We start from the raw sequence: 21,028 nt of genomic DNA on the forward strand, positions 1-21,028 counted from the left end.
ACTTCTTGTTTTAATTTTGCACCTTACTGATCATTTATTGTAAGTGGTAAACTTAGGACCCACTCTCTGAGACAGTTATGACAACAAACATGGCTGTTTCAAATGGTCTTTTATAACTATTGCCAGAGAAAATAAAGCAACATAAAACCAGACAGCATTTTGTTTTACAGTTGATTATCATCATAATGTGCACTTAATACTGTAGCTTAGTCCCTTTGCACACACACACACACACACACACACACACAAATACACATTAATTCATTCAGCTTTAACTTTGCCATGGGAACATTTCAGCACTGCATGTAGTGTGTTCAGGATTTTCTCTTAGGAACAAAAAATACTCCACACCAAAAAACAAAAGGTGTCATGGACTGTAAAAACAAGGCAACATGGAAACAAAAAGACAAACTAAAGCAGGTTCAGTGGAATTCTCAGAGCATTTTCAAGTAAACAAAGAAGAATAAATGTAGCATGATGAAGTGGACCCAATAAAGTAATAATGCACACGTTCACATTTGCTTTTGTGGTAAAAGCCGTACACTTAAAGAGCATCATAAACAATGTAACATGTCTGTCATGGCTGCATCATGTGGAGGTGGAATGTGCTTCCTAGCTTTCGCCAGCCGTCTGGTCTCTCCTCAGCAGGCTAGCCTCAGTGTTCATCAATCACTCCACATCAGCACACAGTGGACCTCGTAAAAGTCCCGGGGATCACTAAAGCGTGATCAAAACACATTCCGCTTCCAGGATCGAGAGGCTTCAAATCTCTCTGTAGCTCTCAGATGTTCCTGTCAGGAGCAATAAAACATGTGGGCCAGCGGTGGAACCAAGCAGAACACAATAAAACTGTTGGCTGATAATCCTCGGCATCAATGGCATCACAAAACCCATCAACAGAGAGCCAATGCTTTCAAATGTCATTAAATAACTCACTCGCACTCTCTCTCTCGTACACAAAAAGTAACAGTCACTGTTGCGGGCTATTGTGCTAACTTTAAATCACTGAATGTCTCCTGCGGCTGTACAAACTGTCTTGTTGTGGCTTGTCAAAAATGTTGCTATTAATACCAGCTGGCAGCTTCATTTGATCAAAATCAACAGTGTGTAGTCACCTTCACCAGACGCATGAGGGAATCCACCCAACTTCCTGAAATAGTTTACGACCATCATTCACTATTCGTGTTCCTCAAGAGGCACAAACAAGAAGGAGCTTTTTCCAGAAACAGTTTCCGCACTGTCACACATGGTCTGGTGAGGAACGGTGACCACGGTTCAAAATGTCACAGTTTCACTCGCAGAAGCTTCGGCTTAACTGTTAAGGCAGGAATTTAGTGTGGAATACAAAAAGCTTATCTCAGTGCAGCTACCTACTGTCTGTGTAATAAAGTTATATACACTTCAGACACACAAATAAAGCAATGACCTCACTACGATGACTGCAAACCATGCAAATAAATACAGTGAACTTGGTATGTTGAGGCACAATTAACTCACAGCAGTGAGCAGCATTACAGTAACGCTGCTGACTGACATCAGACAAATTAAATGACACTGTGTGCTATGAAGTCTCTCTATAGTGATAGTCGTATTAAGAATTTCAAAAACTTTAACACGCAAAGTTAGTCAATGGCACAATGAATTCTCCAGTCACTTGGAGAACTGGAGTGATTAGAGAATTTGTTCTGATTGGAGAATTCATTTTGGGAAACAGGATTATGTGCTGTCTTGCCATGAGTTAGATGAGAAAATCGATACCACTGTCACTGTCACCACTTTGTCAAACATGATACTGCAGCTGGTTAGCTTAGCTTAGCATTAAAACTAGAAACAGCTAGTCTAACTGCACCTCTGAGGCTAAAAAAAAAAAGACCAAAATCAAACTAAAATCAAAGACTCAAGGAAGTCACTACTTCAGGTCAAAAAAAAGTCCAGCACGTGACCACCTGTTAAACTGCAACGTGTCACTGTTACACGTCCATTTCTTGTTATAATGAGGTCATTAGTGAGCTTTAGAGGTGCTGGCAGGCAGATATTGTTACATTTGGAGGGAGCCAGGCTAGCAGCTGCCGGCTCTAGCTTCATATGAACTTTACCGACATTAAGGTTGTATCGGTCTCCTCATCTAACTCTCTGCAACAAAATGACTAACTTTATTTCCCAATAAACTGAGCTATAACTTTAATGAGATGCTGCATTGACCTAAAATATGAGTCTTCACCTATCAATCTGTTTGTGCTGGCTTCCAAAAACTAGAGCACATTTTCCCAACACAAACATGTCTCTTGGTAAGGCTCTGATCTAAAGAGAACTTATCTTGTCAATCAAAATACATTTTAGGAAGAAAAAAAAAAACTATATTCTACTCACACATATTTTGGTTATGATGAACTGATGCTGTGCTGTATGTGCCTAAAGAAGTCTAAGTGCAAGATGTCAAATGCAGGCCTACAAAATGCAAACACTCACATCATACAGCTGTAAGATTAGCGTTCAGAACTCCATACACATCAAATGACTATTAGCCCACCTTCATGAATCTATTAGTGAAAAACCACCAGAGTGCGTTAGGGCTGCTTAACAAAATGTGTATAGCAGTGTTGTAGAATGTAGCATATTTCTGTGCTTAAAAATCAGTCACTCATGATCGGATGCTGACGTAGTAGCTGTCTGCAGCATCACTCTGTCCTGATGACCAAAAAGCCAGAAATCAGTGACTGAAAGGCTCTGAAATTATTTGGCAACAACTCTTCTACTCTTCAGCTTCACAGACTGTAGTGAAAAGACACTTCCACGCTGCCTCTGCGGAGGTTTGGCCCACGGAAAGAGCTCATCTCCTGCTCTCCTGCATCAAAACTCACACAGGCACTTTATCCATTGAAAGAGAGGCATCTATATCGTACTGTAACATCTGGAAGACTTGGTGCAAAAAGGCTGCATCGGTCTGAATTCCTTTCATGGGAAATTTTCAGGGGTTGCGGGGGGGTTCCAACATTGCTAACTTTTGGTTTGTTATTCTGCAGGAGCACATGTTTTCCATAAAATATTCACATGCAAAGAAAAGTATAAACACTGTGATTATTTTTGAAAACTTCTCCTCTTGCAAAGTAGCAGATTTGCCTGAACTCCCCTTTAACAGACTGGAAACTGCGTTAAGTATGGAGGACAATGTGTGTGGAAGAGCCAGGTAGAAGGCACTGAGACTTGGTTTCTTTTCCATGCTGCTCCTTCAGATGTGAACCGAAGACAAAGATTATCTTCAGGATTTCATTGCTGGTCAGTTCACACTTGGTTCACTACACTGTCACTAGAGTCACCTCTAATGACTTACTAGTGTAACAGTACACATAGCAGACAAGCCCTTGGACTATTACTCTAAACAAACCACCTCCTATGACGTACTGGAAGGATGGAGTAGCTGTTGTGTCCAGTGAGGCTCTGGTCTGCCTTTAGTGTTGCAAAATACTGAGGACTGGCATGCAGCATGACTGGGTGTTGATGTGGCGTGGGGGAGGGGGTCAGTGAGGTATAACAGTTGACTGTGGCGGTGAAAGGTTGCTGAGAGCTCAGGAGGGCTGGCATGGCACCGTCTGTGCTGCAGGAGCAGGGTGGCTGAGACGGTAAAGTCAGGTCTCAAAGTACTTGTAGATGGCTGTGACATAAGTCATGACACTCTGCCAGTCCGGCCTCTCTGTGTGCACCATCTCATTTATGTCCTGGAATGGGAAAAGAGTTAAGAAGTTAAGAAGAGACTTAATTAGGGAGGAAAAATACCAAACAAAGAAAAAAAACACAACATGATTTGTTTTTCTTAACAAGATCATTCAAAATTCATTTGGTGGGTGTACATGCAAACAGTTATACCACTACAGCAGACTGCTGGTTAACTTAGCTTTGCATAGCAAAAGACAGGGAACAAGGGAAAACAGCTAGCTCTCACTCACTAACATGTTATATTTCATTTGTTTAATTTGTATTAAAACCTGGTGGGTGTCTTTGAGATCTCTAGTAGAAAAATATAAAATAAAGCTCTGAGGGTTTGTACAGTGCACGGCTTTGGTTTGTAATAACACACAGAGCTATAGCTGACTCACTGTACAACTTCAAAACATACAGTAGTTCATCTCAGGCTAATGACTACAATGAGAATGTAGTTGAAATGTATTTACATAATGAGTTGGGGGGCCTATCAAAAAGATGAGAACTAACAAAACTAACTAACTAAATAACTCTACAATTAAGGAAAAAACATAAGGGGCAAGCACAAATGTGAGTCAAACATAATGCCTCCCAACAAAGGCAAAGAGAGACTTAGAAGGTCAGAAAGGGAAAAGAGAGGAAAAAAACATATATGTAAATGTTTCTGTAGACATTCATACATACATTCAAATCTGACTCTAAGTTGTCTTTAGATACGTATGCTTTTTTGAAGAGGGAGCATAGTTAATCCATTTAGTTTTTACTCTAATTTATATTAATTAAAATGAGTCATTTCATAATGATATAAAATTTACCAAAGTGCATTTGATGCCCACGCTCTCTGCAGCCTGGAATGCTAAGGTGAAATTTCTTCTCTGAGGAAAAAAAAGACAGTTGAAGTCACACAATGAAACAGTCTAACAAACAGTGAGGATAAAAGTGTTACTAATTGAAAAATTTTGTGGTTTTCCTCTGATCTCCACTTGCCTTCTCTTGGCTGGTGAGCTCCTGGTAAGGGATGTGTGCAGGCAGGTATGTGTGGAGCACAGCGCAGAAGGCCAGGCCATCGTTCCAACTGCTGCTGAAGTTTGTGATGTCAATGTTCTGAAAAACACAGTAATGATCCAGTTACACTTTGATTTAATCTGACAGAACATTTACAGGAAAAAAAAAATCAATAGAAAACCAATTTCTGGTTCTTGTACGAACTAAGACGGTACAACATTTTAAGCCAGGTCATGGATGCCACTGCCAGCCACTGTGTTTTACAGGCTTTCAACATCGCTTCCAACACTACTACAGTCGCAATAAATTCAGTTGTCATGGAAGTATTTCAAGTGATTTAACCTCAAAGAGCAGTAGTTTGATTTCATGAGGTTCTGGGATTTTAAGTATCAGCATTACAACATTACTCACCCATATCACATTTATCATCTTTTCCACCATTAACTTTATTCTGACATTTAAAATCAATGACTTACATCCCCCCTGCAAACAATCACTGAGGTTATATGCGACTTATACGCTGCTAAGGTTTCCTTAGTGTCACAACTATAATCTATTTCTAGATAGTACACAATGATTCAGAGAAGGCCTCATGTTTTTGTCAGGCAGGTAACTCACAGGATGTGTTAAATGTTGCACACTTCCTGGAGAGGTCCTATGGTGCCATGGTAACCACAACCTAGATCAGTTATAAGGGGGAAACATCTCTTCAATATGGCAAGTGACTCTTGACAAACCTGCTGATTGTCATTTAAGTCATTTCTAGGTCAGTGCTTAGACATTTATTGTCTCTGCACATGTTTAGACAGACATTCTTCAACCTGAGTCAACTGTGTCAGGAAAGAGACCGCACTCCTCTAACACCACCATCACATGTGACTGAAACAAGAAACTCACCATAACCACTGTTTTGACACTACTCATGGTTTGTATTTTTTCTGCAAAAGCTCTTCAATGTATTTACATTATACATGACATTTGTACCTCTCTATACAGTGGTTTAAATTATTAGTGGTGGAGAAGGCCACTGCAATGTTGGATTCTTATTGCCCACCTATGCACAAGGGATTCGTAGGAAATGATGCAGCATGAATTCCAGCTTCTCTGTTTCTAATTTCATTTCATTTCTATCAACCTCATTTTTTACTGTTGATTCTCCTAATGCTAAGTCATAGATGTATTAAGTTACTGCTAATGCAAGCCCAACATTTCCTCCTGTTTCCACTTCAAATTAAAAGCATTCAAGTGGCATCCACACAAAATGCCAACTACTAAACAGGACAACATTTTCTCATCTTTTGACAGTGAATCAGTTTTAAACACTGCAGACCTCCTTGTATATATTAGTGTCCTTGTTATCTATTGTTTGATATATTGTATATTACTGCTACAGGAGAGTGTCAAACCAAATTTCATTGAAACTAATACAATAACAATAAAGTTTCCTTGTGTTTCTTATGTAATCACAGTTGCTTGATGGAAAAAGACTTGCTTGTTCAGGGACAGTTCTTGACAATATATACTGGTTGAATAACAATTAATGTCAGTTAGCTCTAATTACTATAAAATAAGTGTTAACCTCCTTTTCAAATTTTGCATGATTTGTTAATTTGAACAAAGCATCCAAACAAACATAATCAATTACAAATAGGTTGTACAAAATCAATAATTTTATCATAAAACTCATAAACCAGCGTAAGAGAAAATGGTGCTTTCTTTCTGTGCTGCTGTTTTTGTTGCTCTCCAGACACTGTTTTCTTTTCTTATCTTTGCCTTTACAGAACATCAAGTAACCTTTTCACAGAAACTGGTGCCACAAAATACAGATCTAAGCTGCCATATTTAATCCAGGCCAATCTGTCCTGTCATGAAGGAATGAATGACCTTCATGACCTTATTCATCATATCCCTCTTCTACTTACATTGTGAAGCCACTTTTATAACCTTTTGCTAACGAGAGAGAGACTCAGAAAAATATCATTGGCAGACAGTGTGTGTGTGAAGTGTGAAGTGTAAAAAAGTATTGCACTACTATACTACTGTTAGACTCATTCAGTACCTGAGATATTGTGTTTTTTATTCAATGCTTTCTACTTCCTTGTCAAAACCTAGAGTCTGCAGAACCCACAACGCAACACAACAGCCAGCGGTTTGAATAGAGGTTTGGGTTTGTTAGCCTCAAGCTGCTAGCCTCAATGAGGACTGGGCTGCATAGGTCTCAAAAGCTCACTTCCTTCTAACTCTACACAGACAGATTTTTTCATTTTCAAACTCGTAGTCTTCAGCCTTCAAAGTAAGGTATGGATTTAAAAAAAGACTTTGGTGTGTAAAATCGGTGGAAGGTCCCCTTTTACAATGTTTGTTATTTATTGTCAGTTGCTGCCCAAGCCACTGGAAAAGAGTTATAGACACTTTGGATCAGCTGGTACAAACCAGTGACAGGACTTTAACCTACCTGGTAGCCTTCAGTCTTCTTCTGGCACCACTTTAGCAAAGCATTTCTCTTGGAGCCTCCATACTCTCTGGCCAGCGCTGACAATGGGTCCTTTCTCTCCTCTCTGTAGTGGACCCACAGAAGAGACATGTAAGCAAACTCTACCACAGATTTACTAGAGAAGCCAAACACATTATATGGTAAGCATGTGTGAATAGTGAGCTAGGAAAGCTGACATCACTCGGGTTGTGTGTTTCGTCACCAGACCAGTCACAACTACAGTATGAACAAGTGATGTCACGACACAGACACTGACTTTAAACAGACAGTGTGAGCACATTGGCTGAATTACAGGAAAATAACTTCTACCAATTAGCACAACACACAGGTGAGGCAGTACTCTAAGAAGAAGTACCTTAGACGGCTGCGTGCTGTGGGGGTGATGGAGGCTGTGGGAGAGGAGGATGACAGGGAGAGTGGAGAGGAGGCTGCACTCATAGCCATCAGGGAGGATGAGGATGCCCCGTCTGGAGCCGACATGTCCCTTTTCATCTCCTCACTGCTCCTGCGGGACACTGCTCAGGACAGAAAAGACAATTCAAGACTGATTTTTTTTTTTTTTTTTACTAAAATGGAAACTGAGTTACTGGTTATAATTTAACTACCATCTCTAACCTGAGATTGCCTTGGTGGAGTCCATGTTGGAGACCCTCTGGAGGACAGATGGAGGTCGGCTAGCCGAGGTTCCCCTGAGAAGGTGCTCAGCTGTGGATACATCACAGTATTTGCAACATATACAGTTAAGAGTGTTTTCATAAGGCACTTCCTCTGAAATTAAGATGTAACAGGGTCAGTAAAGAGCCACATTCCAGCCCTTTGGAGTTCAGGGAATACTGCACAAGGGCGACTCACTCAGAAAGAAAACCATAAATCAGAGAAAAATAAACGGAACTATGTTCACATGAAACACTTGAACTCATCACTGGTGAGAATGAACTGAGGGAAACTCTACAGTGCATAGTCACTCATTATTTCCCTCTTATCATTCCCTCCCATAGTGTTTTGATGAACTGAAAAATGACGTCAGCACACAGTAAACCTGCTAACTCCCAACTCCAGGCCTCTGGGGACACACTGTTCCTTTATTTCTCATTCTCCTGTATTACTCAACGGAGTATAGCATTTCTGTCCTTTAATATATACTTACATACTTATATACTTACATTTCTGAGAGCACCAGTTCTTAAATTAAGAAGGTGACATAATGAATTCAGTACATGAAGTGTATTTAAATCATCACAGTGATGGCTGCCTCACCTGGCATGGTGATGTCTGTGTAGCTGGGCCTCTTATCACTCAGTGAGGAGAGTGGCTTGGTTGCTGACATAGACCCGGTTATAGAGTGTCTCTGAAACAGCAATACATAAATGTGTTATAAAATCCATGAATAGCCTTAGTGAAGAGAAATGTCTTGAGGATGTATGGTTTTCACAGGGCAGTGCAAGAGTAGAAATTATGTAGAGCTACAACAATTAGCCCATTAACCAATTAGCTGACTGACTGAAAATGTATGCAAAATATTCCAAAGTCTATGTTAAAAAATAATAAACAAATTAGGGGATGGATTTTCCCACAGTCTAACTCCTCTATAGCCTCGCACCACTTTATCTAACCAGAAAGGTTTGAATTGAAAAAAAAAAAAAATCAAATCCTCAGGTTTAGAGCTGAACTCATTTATTTTTTACTTGTACTAATAATCACACTTTTATTCTACATGTACTGTTTCAGCAGCTCTCACCAGAGCCACTGATAATGAGTGACCAGGGAAGGCTTGGTTTATTAGAATATCAAATACATAGCATGCCTCTTACACAAAGTCTCAGGCTGTAAAAATAACTAAAAATCACAAACACTGTTGGTGACTCGTACTCACTTTCGTTCTGTAAAATTACCCTGTTTTTCATAGTCAAGAGTTTTTGATGTAGGGCCACCTGTCAATTAGACAAGTGTGCAAGATCTTTGTAGTAGTTTACACATGCTGAATCTTGCATCTAGTGTCTTTTTCTGAATTTTATTTTTGTAATTATGTCTTTCAACTCATGTTTATTTATTGTTGATGTACTTTTCATTTGTCTTACGTTGCTTTAAATGCTGTGTAGTGAAACCAAAGAAAACTTTCCACACCGCTAAACTGTGTAGAATGGCAAGGTAACATGGGGAAAAAGGAAAATCTAGAGACAAATTCACATAAGACCTTTCCTCCCGTACCTGTATGGGTGAAACAGCAGCTGCTGGAGGTGTCTTCATGGGACTGGGGCTGAGGGGGGTGCGTGGAAGTGGGGCAGCCGACGCCGTTGGAGCCACAGAGGCACCGTTGGAAGGTGGACCTAGTTAGACACATGTGACTCAGTTTAGACCTACTCCATACATGTATAGAAAACAAAAAAAAGTGAGGAAAGCAGAGCATCTTAACATTGTGTGGTACCTTGTGAGGCACTGTCAAAGCTCTTAATGAGTGTCTTGACAGTGGGTGATGGCTCTGAGGAGGTGGAGGAACGCCGGCTGAGACCCATCCCCTGTCTGAGAGCAGCCAGGTCTCTTTCCACTGCATTCATGTAGTTATACACTCTGCCTCTCTCCTCCTCCTGCCTGGGAAACATACAGTATTCTACTCAGTATGTGAACTCAGAGCATCTATGCTGTCAATTTCCACTATGATTTGAGAATGGCCCTCATTCAGGAACTCGCATCATGTTGTAGGGATAATTATGGTGAAATAGCAGTTAATTTGTTATTTATAATTTTTTCTCTTGGTCAGTAATGGCAATTTTCCATCTGTGAGATTCAGCAAAGATGAATGAACCTTGCTAGTGAGCATCCAGCATCATAATCAAATAAACAGTTACATCTCCTCTCCTTTTGTTTAGAAATATTAAGACAGACGATGTCAGCATGACCGCTGGAGCTGTTCCAAACATCTATATCTGGCTCTTACTTGCGGCTCTTGACCTCATCCAGCTCTTTGCTCAGCTTCTCGTTCTTCTCCTGTGCTTCCTGCAGTCGGCGCCGCAAGTCTCCAATCTCCTCCTGTGCTTCCGACTTGATGTCATTAGCAATGACAACAGCTGTCTGCAGATCAGCCTGGAACTGACGCCACTCCATTGACTCTTCCTGCAGACACACACAAAATAAGAAAACAGGAGAGTTAAACATTATTTAGGCTTCATGATAAATTAGATCATTAAAATAGTAATGATGATTTTTTTTGTCTTTTGGGGCAGTTTGGCCTGAGATTGGGCTGATGAGAGCGGTGACAGGAAATTTAAACAGTAGCAGCCTGTAAAACTAAAAAAAGACACAAAAAGGCTCTGTAGAAGGGTACTACAATTTCAGATGATAATTCTCTGTGGGTTTGTTGCTACAGGCAATATCTTTCACATTACAAAGTGACATGATTAATCGCTAATATAAATTAGCAGTTTTAACATTGCTCAGGCTAAATCATAACATCACAGCATCGAGATATATATCATACTGGCTTCCTGTGAAAACACAAGGACATTTAAAAATATTTCTTATCATCAGTCCAGATACATTTACTATTTACTGAGTATTGAACTAAAATTGCTGCAGTTCACTTTCCTGTTTGACTTTCCTCCACCAAATTAGAAAATGAAAAATAATTTTATGAGTCCGCTTCAGTCCTCAAACAACACGGCACCCCAATGCAGCACCCTTACCCTCAGTCTGCGGTGAAGAATCTTGATCTCTCTCTCCATGTCATGCTTCTGGTCCTGCAGCTTCTTCACAGAGTCTGGGATGGGAGAAAGATACAGATTAGTGGTGTTGATGCCAACAGGCCACAGAGCAGACTGACTCAAAACCACAAACACCTTAGAGGAAGGAAGTTTGAGAGACACTCAAACCATGTCTTACTGGTTTTGGTTTCACACAACATGATCTCTGTATGATCGCTGGCGGCCTGAGTAAACATGAAGTTGTATAAACCTGCTATCCAGTCAAAGGTTGGACATTAGGACAAGTTTGCACTCATTTTAGTTACAGAGTGTGTTCTTCACCCACTTACTCTCCAGGTCTGTGATGATGAGGTTGTCATGGAGTTTAAGAGCTCGGTGCTGCTCCACCTCGTCCTCCAGCTCAAAGATGGTTTCCTTCATGTCTGCGATCTCTGTCTCTTTCTCCTGCAGTTCCACACGCTGCTTCTCCAGTGTGCGATCCTGCTCGGCCATCTGCTGCTGCACCTGCTCCTGGAAGTCTCTGTATTCCCTGTCCAGCTGCACACACAGGATAAAGAGTATCCTTCATTTAATTATTAACGAGCCATAAGGTAATTAGCTGACTAATGTACAACAAAGCTTCAGCTGTGTCATATTGGAACATTAAGAGATCTATCATATACAGTGTTTGCTTTAATTATAAACCTACATAGTAATCCTATGTCTAGTGTTATGCTGGTGAGGTACAAACAAAGGATGTGTACAGCTCCTTGTGAAAGGTCGACTCTGAAGAGTTAACCACTGCATTTGTTACATTCTCAAGGTAAAATCACTGGCACTAATCCATCGATAATAAAAGGGGCACTCACTCTGGTGACCCAAAAACTCTTGCCTGAACTATATTTAAGTTTCAATTAGGTCAAACACCTATTTAGAATCTTTAATCTACATGCTGTCTGTGTAATGGCCTTTGATTTTACATCTCAAGTTCTCTTTTAGGCCTAACTAACCTTGCTGAAAGTCTCCTGCAGCCTGTTGAGCTCACTGTGGGCTTGTTCCAGCTCCTCCTGCATCTTTGCAGCCTTGGCCTCAGCCTCCTCCTTCCCCAGCCGTACACCTTCCAGCAGCTGGCAGATGTCATTTTTGTCCCCCGCGGTGTGTAGAGAGTACAGCTCGGCCACCCTCTGCCTCTCCTGGTCCAGCTGGGCTCGGCAGCGGCTCAGCTCCGCTTGGTCGTTGCTCACTGCTGCCTTGTACTCCTCAAGCGCAGCTGCCATGGCGTTCCGATCCTGTCTCTCTGATTCCATGATGCGCTCCATCTGGTGGTTCCTCTCCTTCAGCGCTCCAATCATCTCCTGGGCCTCAGCGTTGTCCTGCTCGGCCATCTTTAATGTGTTGGACAGGTGTTGCTGCACCCCCAGCAGCTGCTCTCTCTCAAAGCGGGCATTATCTGCCAGGTCTGCGTAGCGCTGCTCCAGCTCCATGTAGCGGCCACTCTTGATGTCCTCCTCTAGCACGTAAGATATATGATGCTCATCCAGCAGAGAGCGCAAGTACTCGATCTGGCGACCGTAGAGCTCCAGCTTGTCGCTCTGCTGGCACAAGGAGTCCATGAGAATCACCTTCTCCTCACCGAGCCGCTCATTCTCCCCATTCAGCTCCTGGGTGATTTGCTGCAGGTCGGCCAGCTCCTGCAGTGTGGCCTGGAGCTCCTCAGCAGTGCTGTGCTGGTTCTCCTCCATCTGGTGGATGCGCTCCGTCAGACAGGCCACTGACACTTCACTGGCATTGCCACTGCTGCCCCTCCGTGAGCGCTCCCTGCTGGGCGCACATTCCGACTCAGATGATGAGGAGGCTCCAGAGGGGGCATCCAGTGCGTCATCACTGGAAGTGACAGCCTGGTAGACCTCACTGGATTCACTGTCGAGGTTGTCCGCTGAGCCTCCGTGCTGGTGTCCTGTGAGCAGATCCTCCAAGGAGCCCGGGGCAGAGCCTTCCACTGATGAGGTCAGTGTACCTGTTCCTCCACCATCACTCTGCCCACTGCCCGCTGCCAGGTCTGGGCTCAGGGAGGCATAGTTGAACAGCTTGTCAGAGGCATCCAGCCTCTGCTCCAGAGAGAAGCCCAGCGCATTAAGCCGGTCCTTCAGCATGCGGTTCTCACTCTTTAGTAGGTTGAGCTCCTCTCTGATGGCCTGGTTCTGCTCTTGTAAGAGAATCAGGGTAGACTCCACATCGGCTGCTGTGATGGCTGAAACCTGGGGCTTCTCTTCCTCCCCAGCTTCTTCCTGTGGCGGTGCTTCTTTCCCTCCCAGACCAAGCTGGGCCCTCATGTCCCTCAGCTCACTGCGCAGGTGTAGGATCTCCACATCTTTGCTTTTAGCCAAACCCAACAGGTCTTTTACTTTAGCCTCCAAGGCCACCTTATCACTGATCTGGCCATCTGATTTAGACTTGCTCATGCGGCCTTCAGACTCTGTCAGGACCTGGCTGCGAGAGCGCTTCCCTGAGGCCACATCCCCAGCTACAGTCCCTGATACAGACTGCTTCTTAGCAGCTGATGTCCTGGATGTCCGAAGACGGTCTCGTGATGAATTTGTTTCCTTGGAAATCGAAGATGTTGTACGCTTGGATGAAGTACCTGGTGAGAGAGGAAAATGTTATCTTTAAATTTCTAGTAAAAAAACATTACAAAATGTGAAATTAATACCTTGGAATGAAATTTTAGACATGCCTGATGATGTCTTTGGCTTGCTGTCTAGGTTGTTAGCATTAGTCCCGATGGAGGCAGTCCTCTTGGTCTTGGTGACAGCACTACTCAATGCAGGATTCCCTCCGGCCATAGCTGCTAAAAGATCATCATTGCTTTTCACCTGAAAGTACAAACATTTAACATGCTCACAACAAAAAAATCAATAAAATCCACGTCAAGCATGGTAAATCAGTAGCATGTGTCCATCACATGACGAGTCTTACCTTAGACAGAGGTGCTGTGCTGCTGGTCTTGGCTGCAGGCTTTCCAGTGCCAGCAGTGGCCGCGGCCTCAGCCTTCCCCCGATCTCCGCTCACCTTACTCACCGCTGGCCGGACCGACTTCTTCATACTGAGCTCTCTGACGCCAATACATTTACAGTTCAATCTGTGCACAAAGGAGGAAGGAGCAAGGTAATGTATGTCAGTGTCCAGAGCGATAGCTCCAGTTTTCCATGGCAGAGAAATTCTTTCCACACAGGCTGTTCCCTAAACACTAAGAAACACTGAGATCACATTGAATAGCCAAGCACTTCTAGAAACCTCTGTCTGTCTCTGTGATTTTAAGTTCATTTGAGATAGTTGGTGTTTGGGAGGCAGTGGATAATCCTGCCTTTACTCTTGATCTCTACAATGATTAGTTTATGTGGATATTGTAGTTTAAAATGTTGTTCATTCATATTTACATCATGACACTTGGACACTTTTGTGTTACTTGCAATCTAAATCATTTTGTCTTCACTGCAGTTACATTTGGTAGCTGTTAAGGCAGCTGTAGGACCACCCCAGATACAGGAATGTAAGATAAACAGTGAGCTGGAGGATTCCACAGGCCAATCAGGGCTGCCACTAGATGGCTCTCATGTGTCTGTGATAACCTCTCAGCTCTGGGACTACAACAATGATGACACTGATAAAGATTTAACTTTAAATTAAATCTATGTGGGTGGTTGCTGTGATATGTATATAATATATATATATTTGTGGGAAGAATGTGGTCATACAGTTTTCACCTTACAGAAAAAAATAGGCGACGATGTTTTTTCCTAGCACTGTGCAGAATGATCAGCACAACCATAAAAGGGAAAGTAGATTCCCTCACAGATCAAAGTGAGAACTCAAACCATTACAACTGCCGTCATATTTTGTGAGGGAAGAATGTGAGTCTGTTGGTCTGTTACTGGTCAGCTGCTCTGATGCACTACATTTCATCCTGCACTGCCAAGGAATCATTTAGTGCCATGTTTGTTCAAGATGTATTCATACCAGTTCACTATCAGTTTGAACAACCTGCCATCCCTGAAAAGATTCCCAATAACAACTTAATGAGGGAAAATTCTTGATTTCTTTGGCGGGGTATGATTCAAAATGTGTACTGAATTAGTAACACATGATACAAAAATATTCTCTCAAACAAATGAAGCACCTATAACTATGCTGGAGTTAATCTACTGCAATTTTGCCAATAAACTATGTTTATTTGGCAGTGATAGAGGTGCTGAAACTGGCTGTAACCAAATAACAAAACCTTGTATAAAACACAGGAGGCATTATTCAGTATTGTTCACATGTGTTCAGGTCTGAGGAGACCATGACTTGATGCCACGATAGCAAGAAAAGTGATTTGGGACACAGTTGGAGACAAAGAGTAAGTACTTTAGCACAGACTTGGATGTCTTCGAGTTCTCGTAAGAGGAAAAAGTGAGCTGAAGTGATTTATTATACACAGGAAACCCGGCTACAATCTGTCTCTGACAGTGCTCTGTTGTTTTCTTGAGCAAAAGTTTGTTGTTTGGATATGGAAATAAATATGATCAGATATCAGCAGTAAATAAGACTTAAAATAGAACACCGTGAGAAGCTGGTGAGAAGCTTGTTTAGACAAATTGCTGACTGAAACCTTCCTTTGAATCTTAGCTAAATAAACTCACAAAAAAAGAATCAACAATTCAAATCTGATACAGCCAGAGCAGGAGGAGGTCTGCACACAATACCACACATCTGAGTCACATATTGTGTACTTTCTCTCTGCTGATACACTTCCAGTGGATCCAAAATAACCTGCTGCTAAACCACAACTGCACTTTATTCAGAAACAAATATTTTACTAACTGATTTCAGCTGTGTTTTCCAGGTACAGGTGCTTCTTTAAATCTGTTATCCAGCACCAAATCTCCAAGCGCACAGTCATTTTTCTCTCTGAAGACTATATTCATTTGGCTTGTTACTTCTGTCTTTTAACCTTTGCCTCCAGTGATGACGATTCTGGGAGTAACCACACCTTCCTCATATAAGCAAACTCTAGCCCTAACCTTTAGGAAGAGTTAGGTAGGGTCTGATTACACTTGCAGATAAAGTTGTTTCTTTCCAAGTTGAAGAATTTGAAATCTTTACTCAAAATAACATGCTCATAAAATCATGGTTACAAAAACCTCCCACAGTCACAAAAAACCTGTCATGTATCACCAGATCATAGGAAGTTATGTGTAAGTTTACAAAGAGCTGCACACAAACAAACAAACAAACTCAACAAAATCAATCCCCTACCTCATATGGAGGAAAAGGCAAATAATGTGCCTCAGCTGGTTGAGCTATGTAGCTCTGTAGCTCCTGTGGTGCAGCTGTATATTATATTTACTGAAACTGACCTGTACTCTTGGCCAAAGGTTACAATACAAACTCATATTCAGCATTATACTCAGGAGATGCTAGTTTAGGCTGGTTTAGAAGTTATTTTTAAAGATATGGACTATTTTTATATGTATCTTCATCTCCACTGGCCTGACCTAATTAGGAGGTTTTAAGTCATGCCTATACTTTGAGAACATGTGTTTTCATATAACTGTACAGTTATCACTACATTTTGGCCAGACAGAGACATTACATGTTCACAGGTTGTTTATGCACTGGAGCTATAAATAACTGTCTGGAAAGCATTTGTTGTATTCCTCCACGACCAGAACTTCTGCCACTCTGCTTTGCAGGCCTCTCACAAACTGAAGCTGAGACGTATAGTCAATTAATCAACAGGTTGTCAGGCAGTAAATATATCATCAGCTATTGATAATAATGAGTTACTTGAGTAATAGTAATAGTAATAGTTATACTGGAGTAATACTTGAGTAATACCTTTTTTTGACCGACGTGATTTAAAAATGAATACCTTTAGTTTTTATTAAGCGTTAGTCAAACAAAACAAGTAATTTGGTGGCATCAGCCCTGGCTGTAGGAAATTATGATGAGCATTTTCTACCATTTTATAGAATGACTAATTAAACATGACAATAATCCACAGATTATTAAATAATGAAAATAATAATTAGTTGCAGCCCCAACACCAACCTTTTTGAGCACAAGAAAAGAAAGTTCAAAATGTGTAACAGCACCAGTGCAACTGCTAAATTCACACTGTGCATGCCATCAAGCAATGTCAAGTTAACTCTTCTCCTGCTTAAGATACAGGAAAATCAATGGGACTCAATGGGCTTGCTGTGGTATATCACAAGTGGATATTATTCTACAAACTGGGCTGAATTGCCTTATTCTTAATACCCCATGCTTGTGAAATTGTAGTTTGAGATGTAACTCATCAGAATGCTTTTTTATATATCTTATCTGTCTTCACACACCTAACTATGTGCTACTTGTGGTTAGTATTTGTTTCTCTATACACATCCATTTATCCATAACACATATGTTTCAATTGTGCTGGGCGTTTTCCCTGAGCACTGACATGTGCTCTCAACAACTAGCCAGTTTTCTGAATAGCGGAATGTGTGTCAAAGCAGATGTCTGAAACAGAGAGCTGCTAGCTAGAGTGCAACCCTTTTCATTGGATCTGAATAGACATGGGAGCACAGGCTGGGGACCAACAGAGCAGCTAAATGGGGCAGAGTCAGCAGCCTTTTCTTTCACGCTCCCACTCTGCAACAACAGTATGTACTTTACTATGTACTTCTACATGACCCACAACAGAAAGCTCTGTCTGTACCATTTTAGAGTCTCTCAAAATGATGATTCATATTTACACCAGATGTTCATACATATTGGCCTGTCACTCTCTTTTGGTTCAGTTTGAAAAATGTTGTCTAAAGAAGCTACAGTTCTGTAGTTTATGCCAACATCTGTGATGAATCACACTGTATCAAAACAATGCTGTTTGTGTGATAAAGAAAAATAACTTTTTTGGTGACTCTGTGTCTTTGGTCTGACTGTTTGTGACACTGTGATGTATTTGTGTTTAAATATAAAATCACACAGAAAATGCCACAGTCCATAAGGTTTTGTCTGATACTGGCAGACATTTTCTTAAATATTAACAATGATTCTTTGCCAACTGCATAAATCTGCTGAGGAGGAATGATGATTGTTGGACTAATACTCAGAATCTACAAGATATAAGTATCCATGAATATATGTAGTTAAAATGTAATAATTGTGCCTAAAATTAAATATTAAAAAAAGTCAATCAACACTGTGCAATATTAACATTAACATATTAAGTTAAGTTGTGTGTGTTGTATTAAGTCCCGTGCTACAGAATGTACTCCGCTTCACACTAGGCCAAAAGCCAATAACACTTGTTCAAATTAAAATTAAAGAGAGCTACAGTATTTGATTTCAGTGTTAATGAACGCAATGGATCTGATCCAAGGCTGACCAAGAGAACAAGTGTGTGTAGTGTTCTTTTGCAGACAGTTGAACAACAGCATGCCACTGAGACTGAGGATGAAGAAGAAACGGTCTAGGAAGAGAAGCGGGTGGGGGTAGTAGTGGTCTAGTAACTCATAAATACCCCTTCCCTGCCCTCTTTCCTTATTCATGCTTTAACTGTGGGGAGGCACTTCCTTGCCATAACATCAGCTTCCTGTGGTGGCGTCTCCAGAAAAGAAAAAAAAAAGTAAACCCTACATCTACAAGGGTGACTGTATGTACAAGGACAAGCAGGCACCAGTCTGCCTGAGACAGAGCAGACACTGTCAAGCCTTGAATCTCATTTGCCAAATACACAAGCCTGGAACACTATTAATCAAGCCACTCTTTAATTGTGTTGCTTTCAGTTTAAATGACATTTATAAGCTTCAGTTTTTCAGTGATACTACAGCATACTAATAAAAAATGAAGGATCACTAATGTAAATGTCCTGATACATTAACTTCTTTTCCACCTTTGACATCATAAGCACCAACCTCACATTTTAGAGGAAGACCATCTACAGCATAAATATTTGTTTTAAAAAAGACTTTAGACTGAGGTATCATTCACCTTCCATTTCATTAACTGTGTGGAAGACTCGTCATAGAAATTCATTTCTTTCTTTCCTCTAGTTAAATGTCACTTGGGGGCAAAGTTTCCAAGACTGGTGAGTTTTCACCAAAATATTTTTCTAAAAGCAATGCAATGATCAGGCACAGCAAAGTAGGACGATCTCATAAGTCATATCTCCTGGACATTGATTTAAAGACTGGCTTGTGAAATATTGCTCTTTTAGCTCTATTCCAGGAAAGCTGGGCAACATCTGTGGTCACCTCTGGTTAAAAAAAGATGTAGGTAAATGAACTGAGTGTGCGAGAGAAAGGAGGATTTAGTCATACATAAACAGAGGTAGGAGCCCTGAAAAGATAAGCCAAGCAAAAAGCACCAACCAGCTGCACCATCATTTCACTGTTGACTCTTCTCAGGGGGATGGCAAATTTACATTGTTCTTGACTACACCTACGTTAGCAGTACCACGGCTAACGCTAACAATGTGTCATTCAGTTTCACATGTGAATACTTTAACAATCAGATCCTCTGGGTAAAGACAACTACCCCACTCTACTGTAAGCAACAGCCGGTACTATCATGTTAGAGACCAAATGGCAACTTTAAACCAGGGAGATAACCCAGCTAGCTAGATAGCTTGAGGTCAGGCATGCAGGGAATTTCAATAACTTCACTTCCTGTATGGCCACAAGCTTTCAAAATAAAAGCACTAGACTAGACACGTAAGCACCACCCTTCATCATCTTTTACTGAAACTATAATTATTGTAGCAAAATTCAAATAAATCGAAAGAAATGGAATGGAAATGTACGTATAGTAAATTAGATACTAACCATACAATATGTTTTTTATTACAGATATTTAAAGTCAAATGAGAGAGATAATCTCAGCTTCCCAAGAATCTACAAGCAAACTCAGTGAAAACCTACTAAAATTATTTTCAAATTTTTCCACTCTAACAGACGTACAGAGTACAAGCCAGACAAGTCATCTTACGTACTGCAGAACTGTTTTAAAGCTATTCCCCTTCACACAGGAAAAAACTTAAATGCAGCGACAACTGTGATCAAATAGTTATATTAACGGACATTAAATGACGAAGGACACTGGGACTATATACCAGCACATTATAAAAAACTTATTTTGAAATAATTCATAACACAGGTCCAAGTGAATTTTACTAGCTTGACGACTGAACTAAATCTGGATTGAGGGTTAAAACAATAATTAGCATGCTATTTAAAACAACCTAAACCAACATTTCGAGTCTGCTTAGTTAACGTAACTTGAGCGTAGGTTTTTGTGTTTCTTTTCGGTCAGTTAATTTAACTCAGCTGTCAGTAAGTAAAAGGGCTTGAGAAGGCTAATGCTATTGTTAGGCTAGCAATGTTAGCATAGCCGGCAAAAAGACAGCGCTATGTCAGTAAACTGATAAAATATTCATACCTTGGGTTCTGCTAATTTTTCATCTTAGAGAGACTAACAAAAGTCCGACGAACGTCCATTTGTAGTCTCTAACAGTTCGTTAATCCCAAAACTTGAGACGCCAGCAGGCAGCATCGGTTTCGGATGTCAGCTTCTTTCTGTTGGCAGCAGCCGGATGATCCTCTGCCCCCTCCTCTGGTTGCATCACCTCAGCATCACCCTCTGTGCAGGAGGGACAGTTTACTGCCTCCGGGATGTTTAAATATCCACTGGACTATTCCTGGAGCTGAGCCACAAGGCTGCAGAACTTCCAGCAAACCTTCCACAGTCCAAATTTCTGGATAATCATTAGTATCTGAATTAGTGCTTATCCACTAGATTTACACAAATCTCTGATGTAATTTAAAATGTATCTCACACCTTAATTATTAACAGAATATTGAGTTCTGTTGACATATGACTATGTCAAGAGATTTAGCATGCATGCAAAAGATGAGATTGTGATTGAATTTGTTGTGTTTTTTGCATGCTTATCCCTGTCTTCAACAGTCTTACAATGAACGATTTTAGTCATGTTTGCATTACTTTACAAGGTATATGCGCAGTGACGTGGTACATCTGGTAGCAGGGCCCACAACAGATGACCTTCTTGCAGAAAAAACCCAGCATACAAAAGTTTACTACATTAACTTTATAAAAGAGGAGTGAACCA

General features: G+C 41.0%; 1 protein-coding gene across 1 annotated transcript; it reads right to left on the bottom strand.

Moving 5' to 3' along the window:
* Positions 1–92: 92 nt before the first annotated feature.
* specc1la (sperm antigen with calponin homology and coiled-coil domains 1-like a) lies at positions 93–20,528 on the bottom strand. The gene is made up of 16 exons (XM_018669385.2): positions 20,338–20,528; positions 13,852–14,014; positions 13,610–13,748; positions 11,886–13,516; positions 11,226–11,433; positions 10,879–10,952; positions 10,134–10,309; positions 9,624–9,787; positions 9,407–9,525; positions 8,456–8,546; positions 7,814–7,903; positions 7,554–7,713; positions 7,160–7,262; positions 4,687–4,803; positions 4,515–4,574; positions 93–3,716 (listed from the first exon to the last, which is right to left on the bottom strand). Exons 2-16 carry the CDS (start codon positions 13,975–13,977, stop codon positions 3,627–3,629), a joined length of 3,348 nt encoding a protein of 1,115 aa, XP_018524901.1. The 5' UTR covers positions 13,978–14,014; positions 20,338–20,528; the 3' UTR covers positions 93–3,626.
* Between the last annotated feature and the right edge of the window lie 500 nt (positions 20,529–21,028).

Source organism: Lates calcarifer, linkage group LG13 (genome assembly GCF_001640805.2).
Source record: "Lates calcarifer isolate ASB-BC8 linkage group LG13, TLL_Latcal_v3, whole genome shotgun sequence".
NCBI lineage: Eukaryota > Metazoa > Chordata > Actinopteri > Centropomidae > Lates > Lates calcarifer.

Bases quoted from the DNA above. Each gene is read 5' to 3' on its own strand.
- specc1la (XM_018669385.2), bottom strand. From the start codon at position 13,977: ATGAAGAAGTCGGTCCGGCCAGCGGTGAGTAAGGTGAGCGGAGATCGG. The intron at 10,310-10,878 runs GTAAGGGTGCTG...GTGTGTCTGCAG, and splicing joins TTCTTCACCGCAGACTGAGG to GAAGAGTCAATGGAGTGGCG. The intron at 8,547-9,406 runs GTACGGGAGGAA...TTGCTGTTTCAG, and splicing joins CTGCTGTTTCACCCATACAG to AGACACTCTATAACCGGGTC.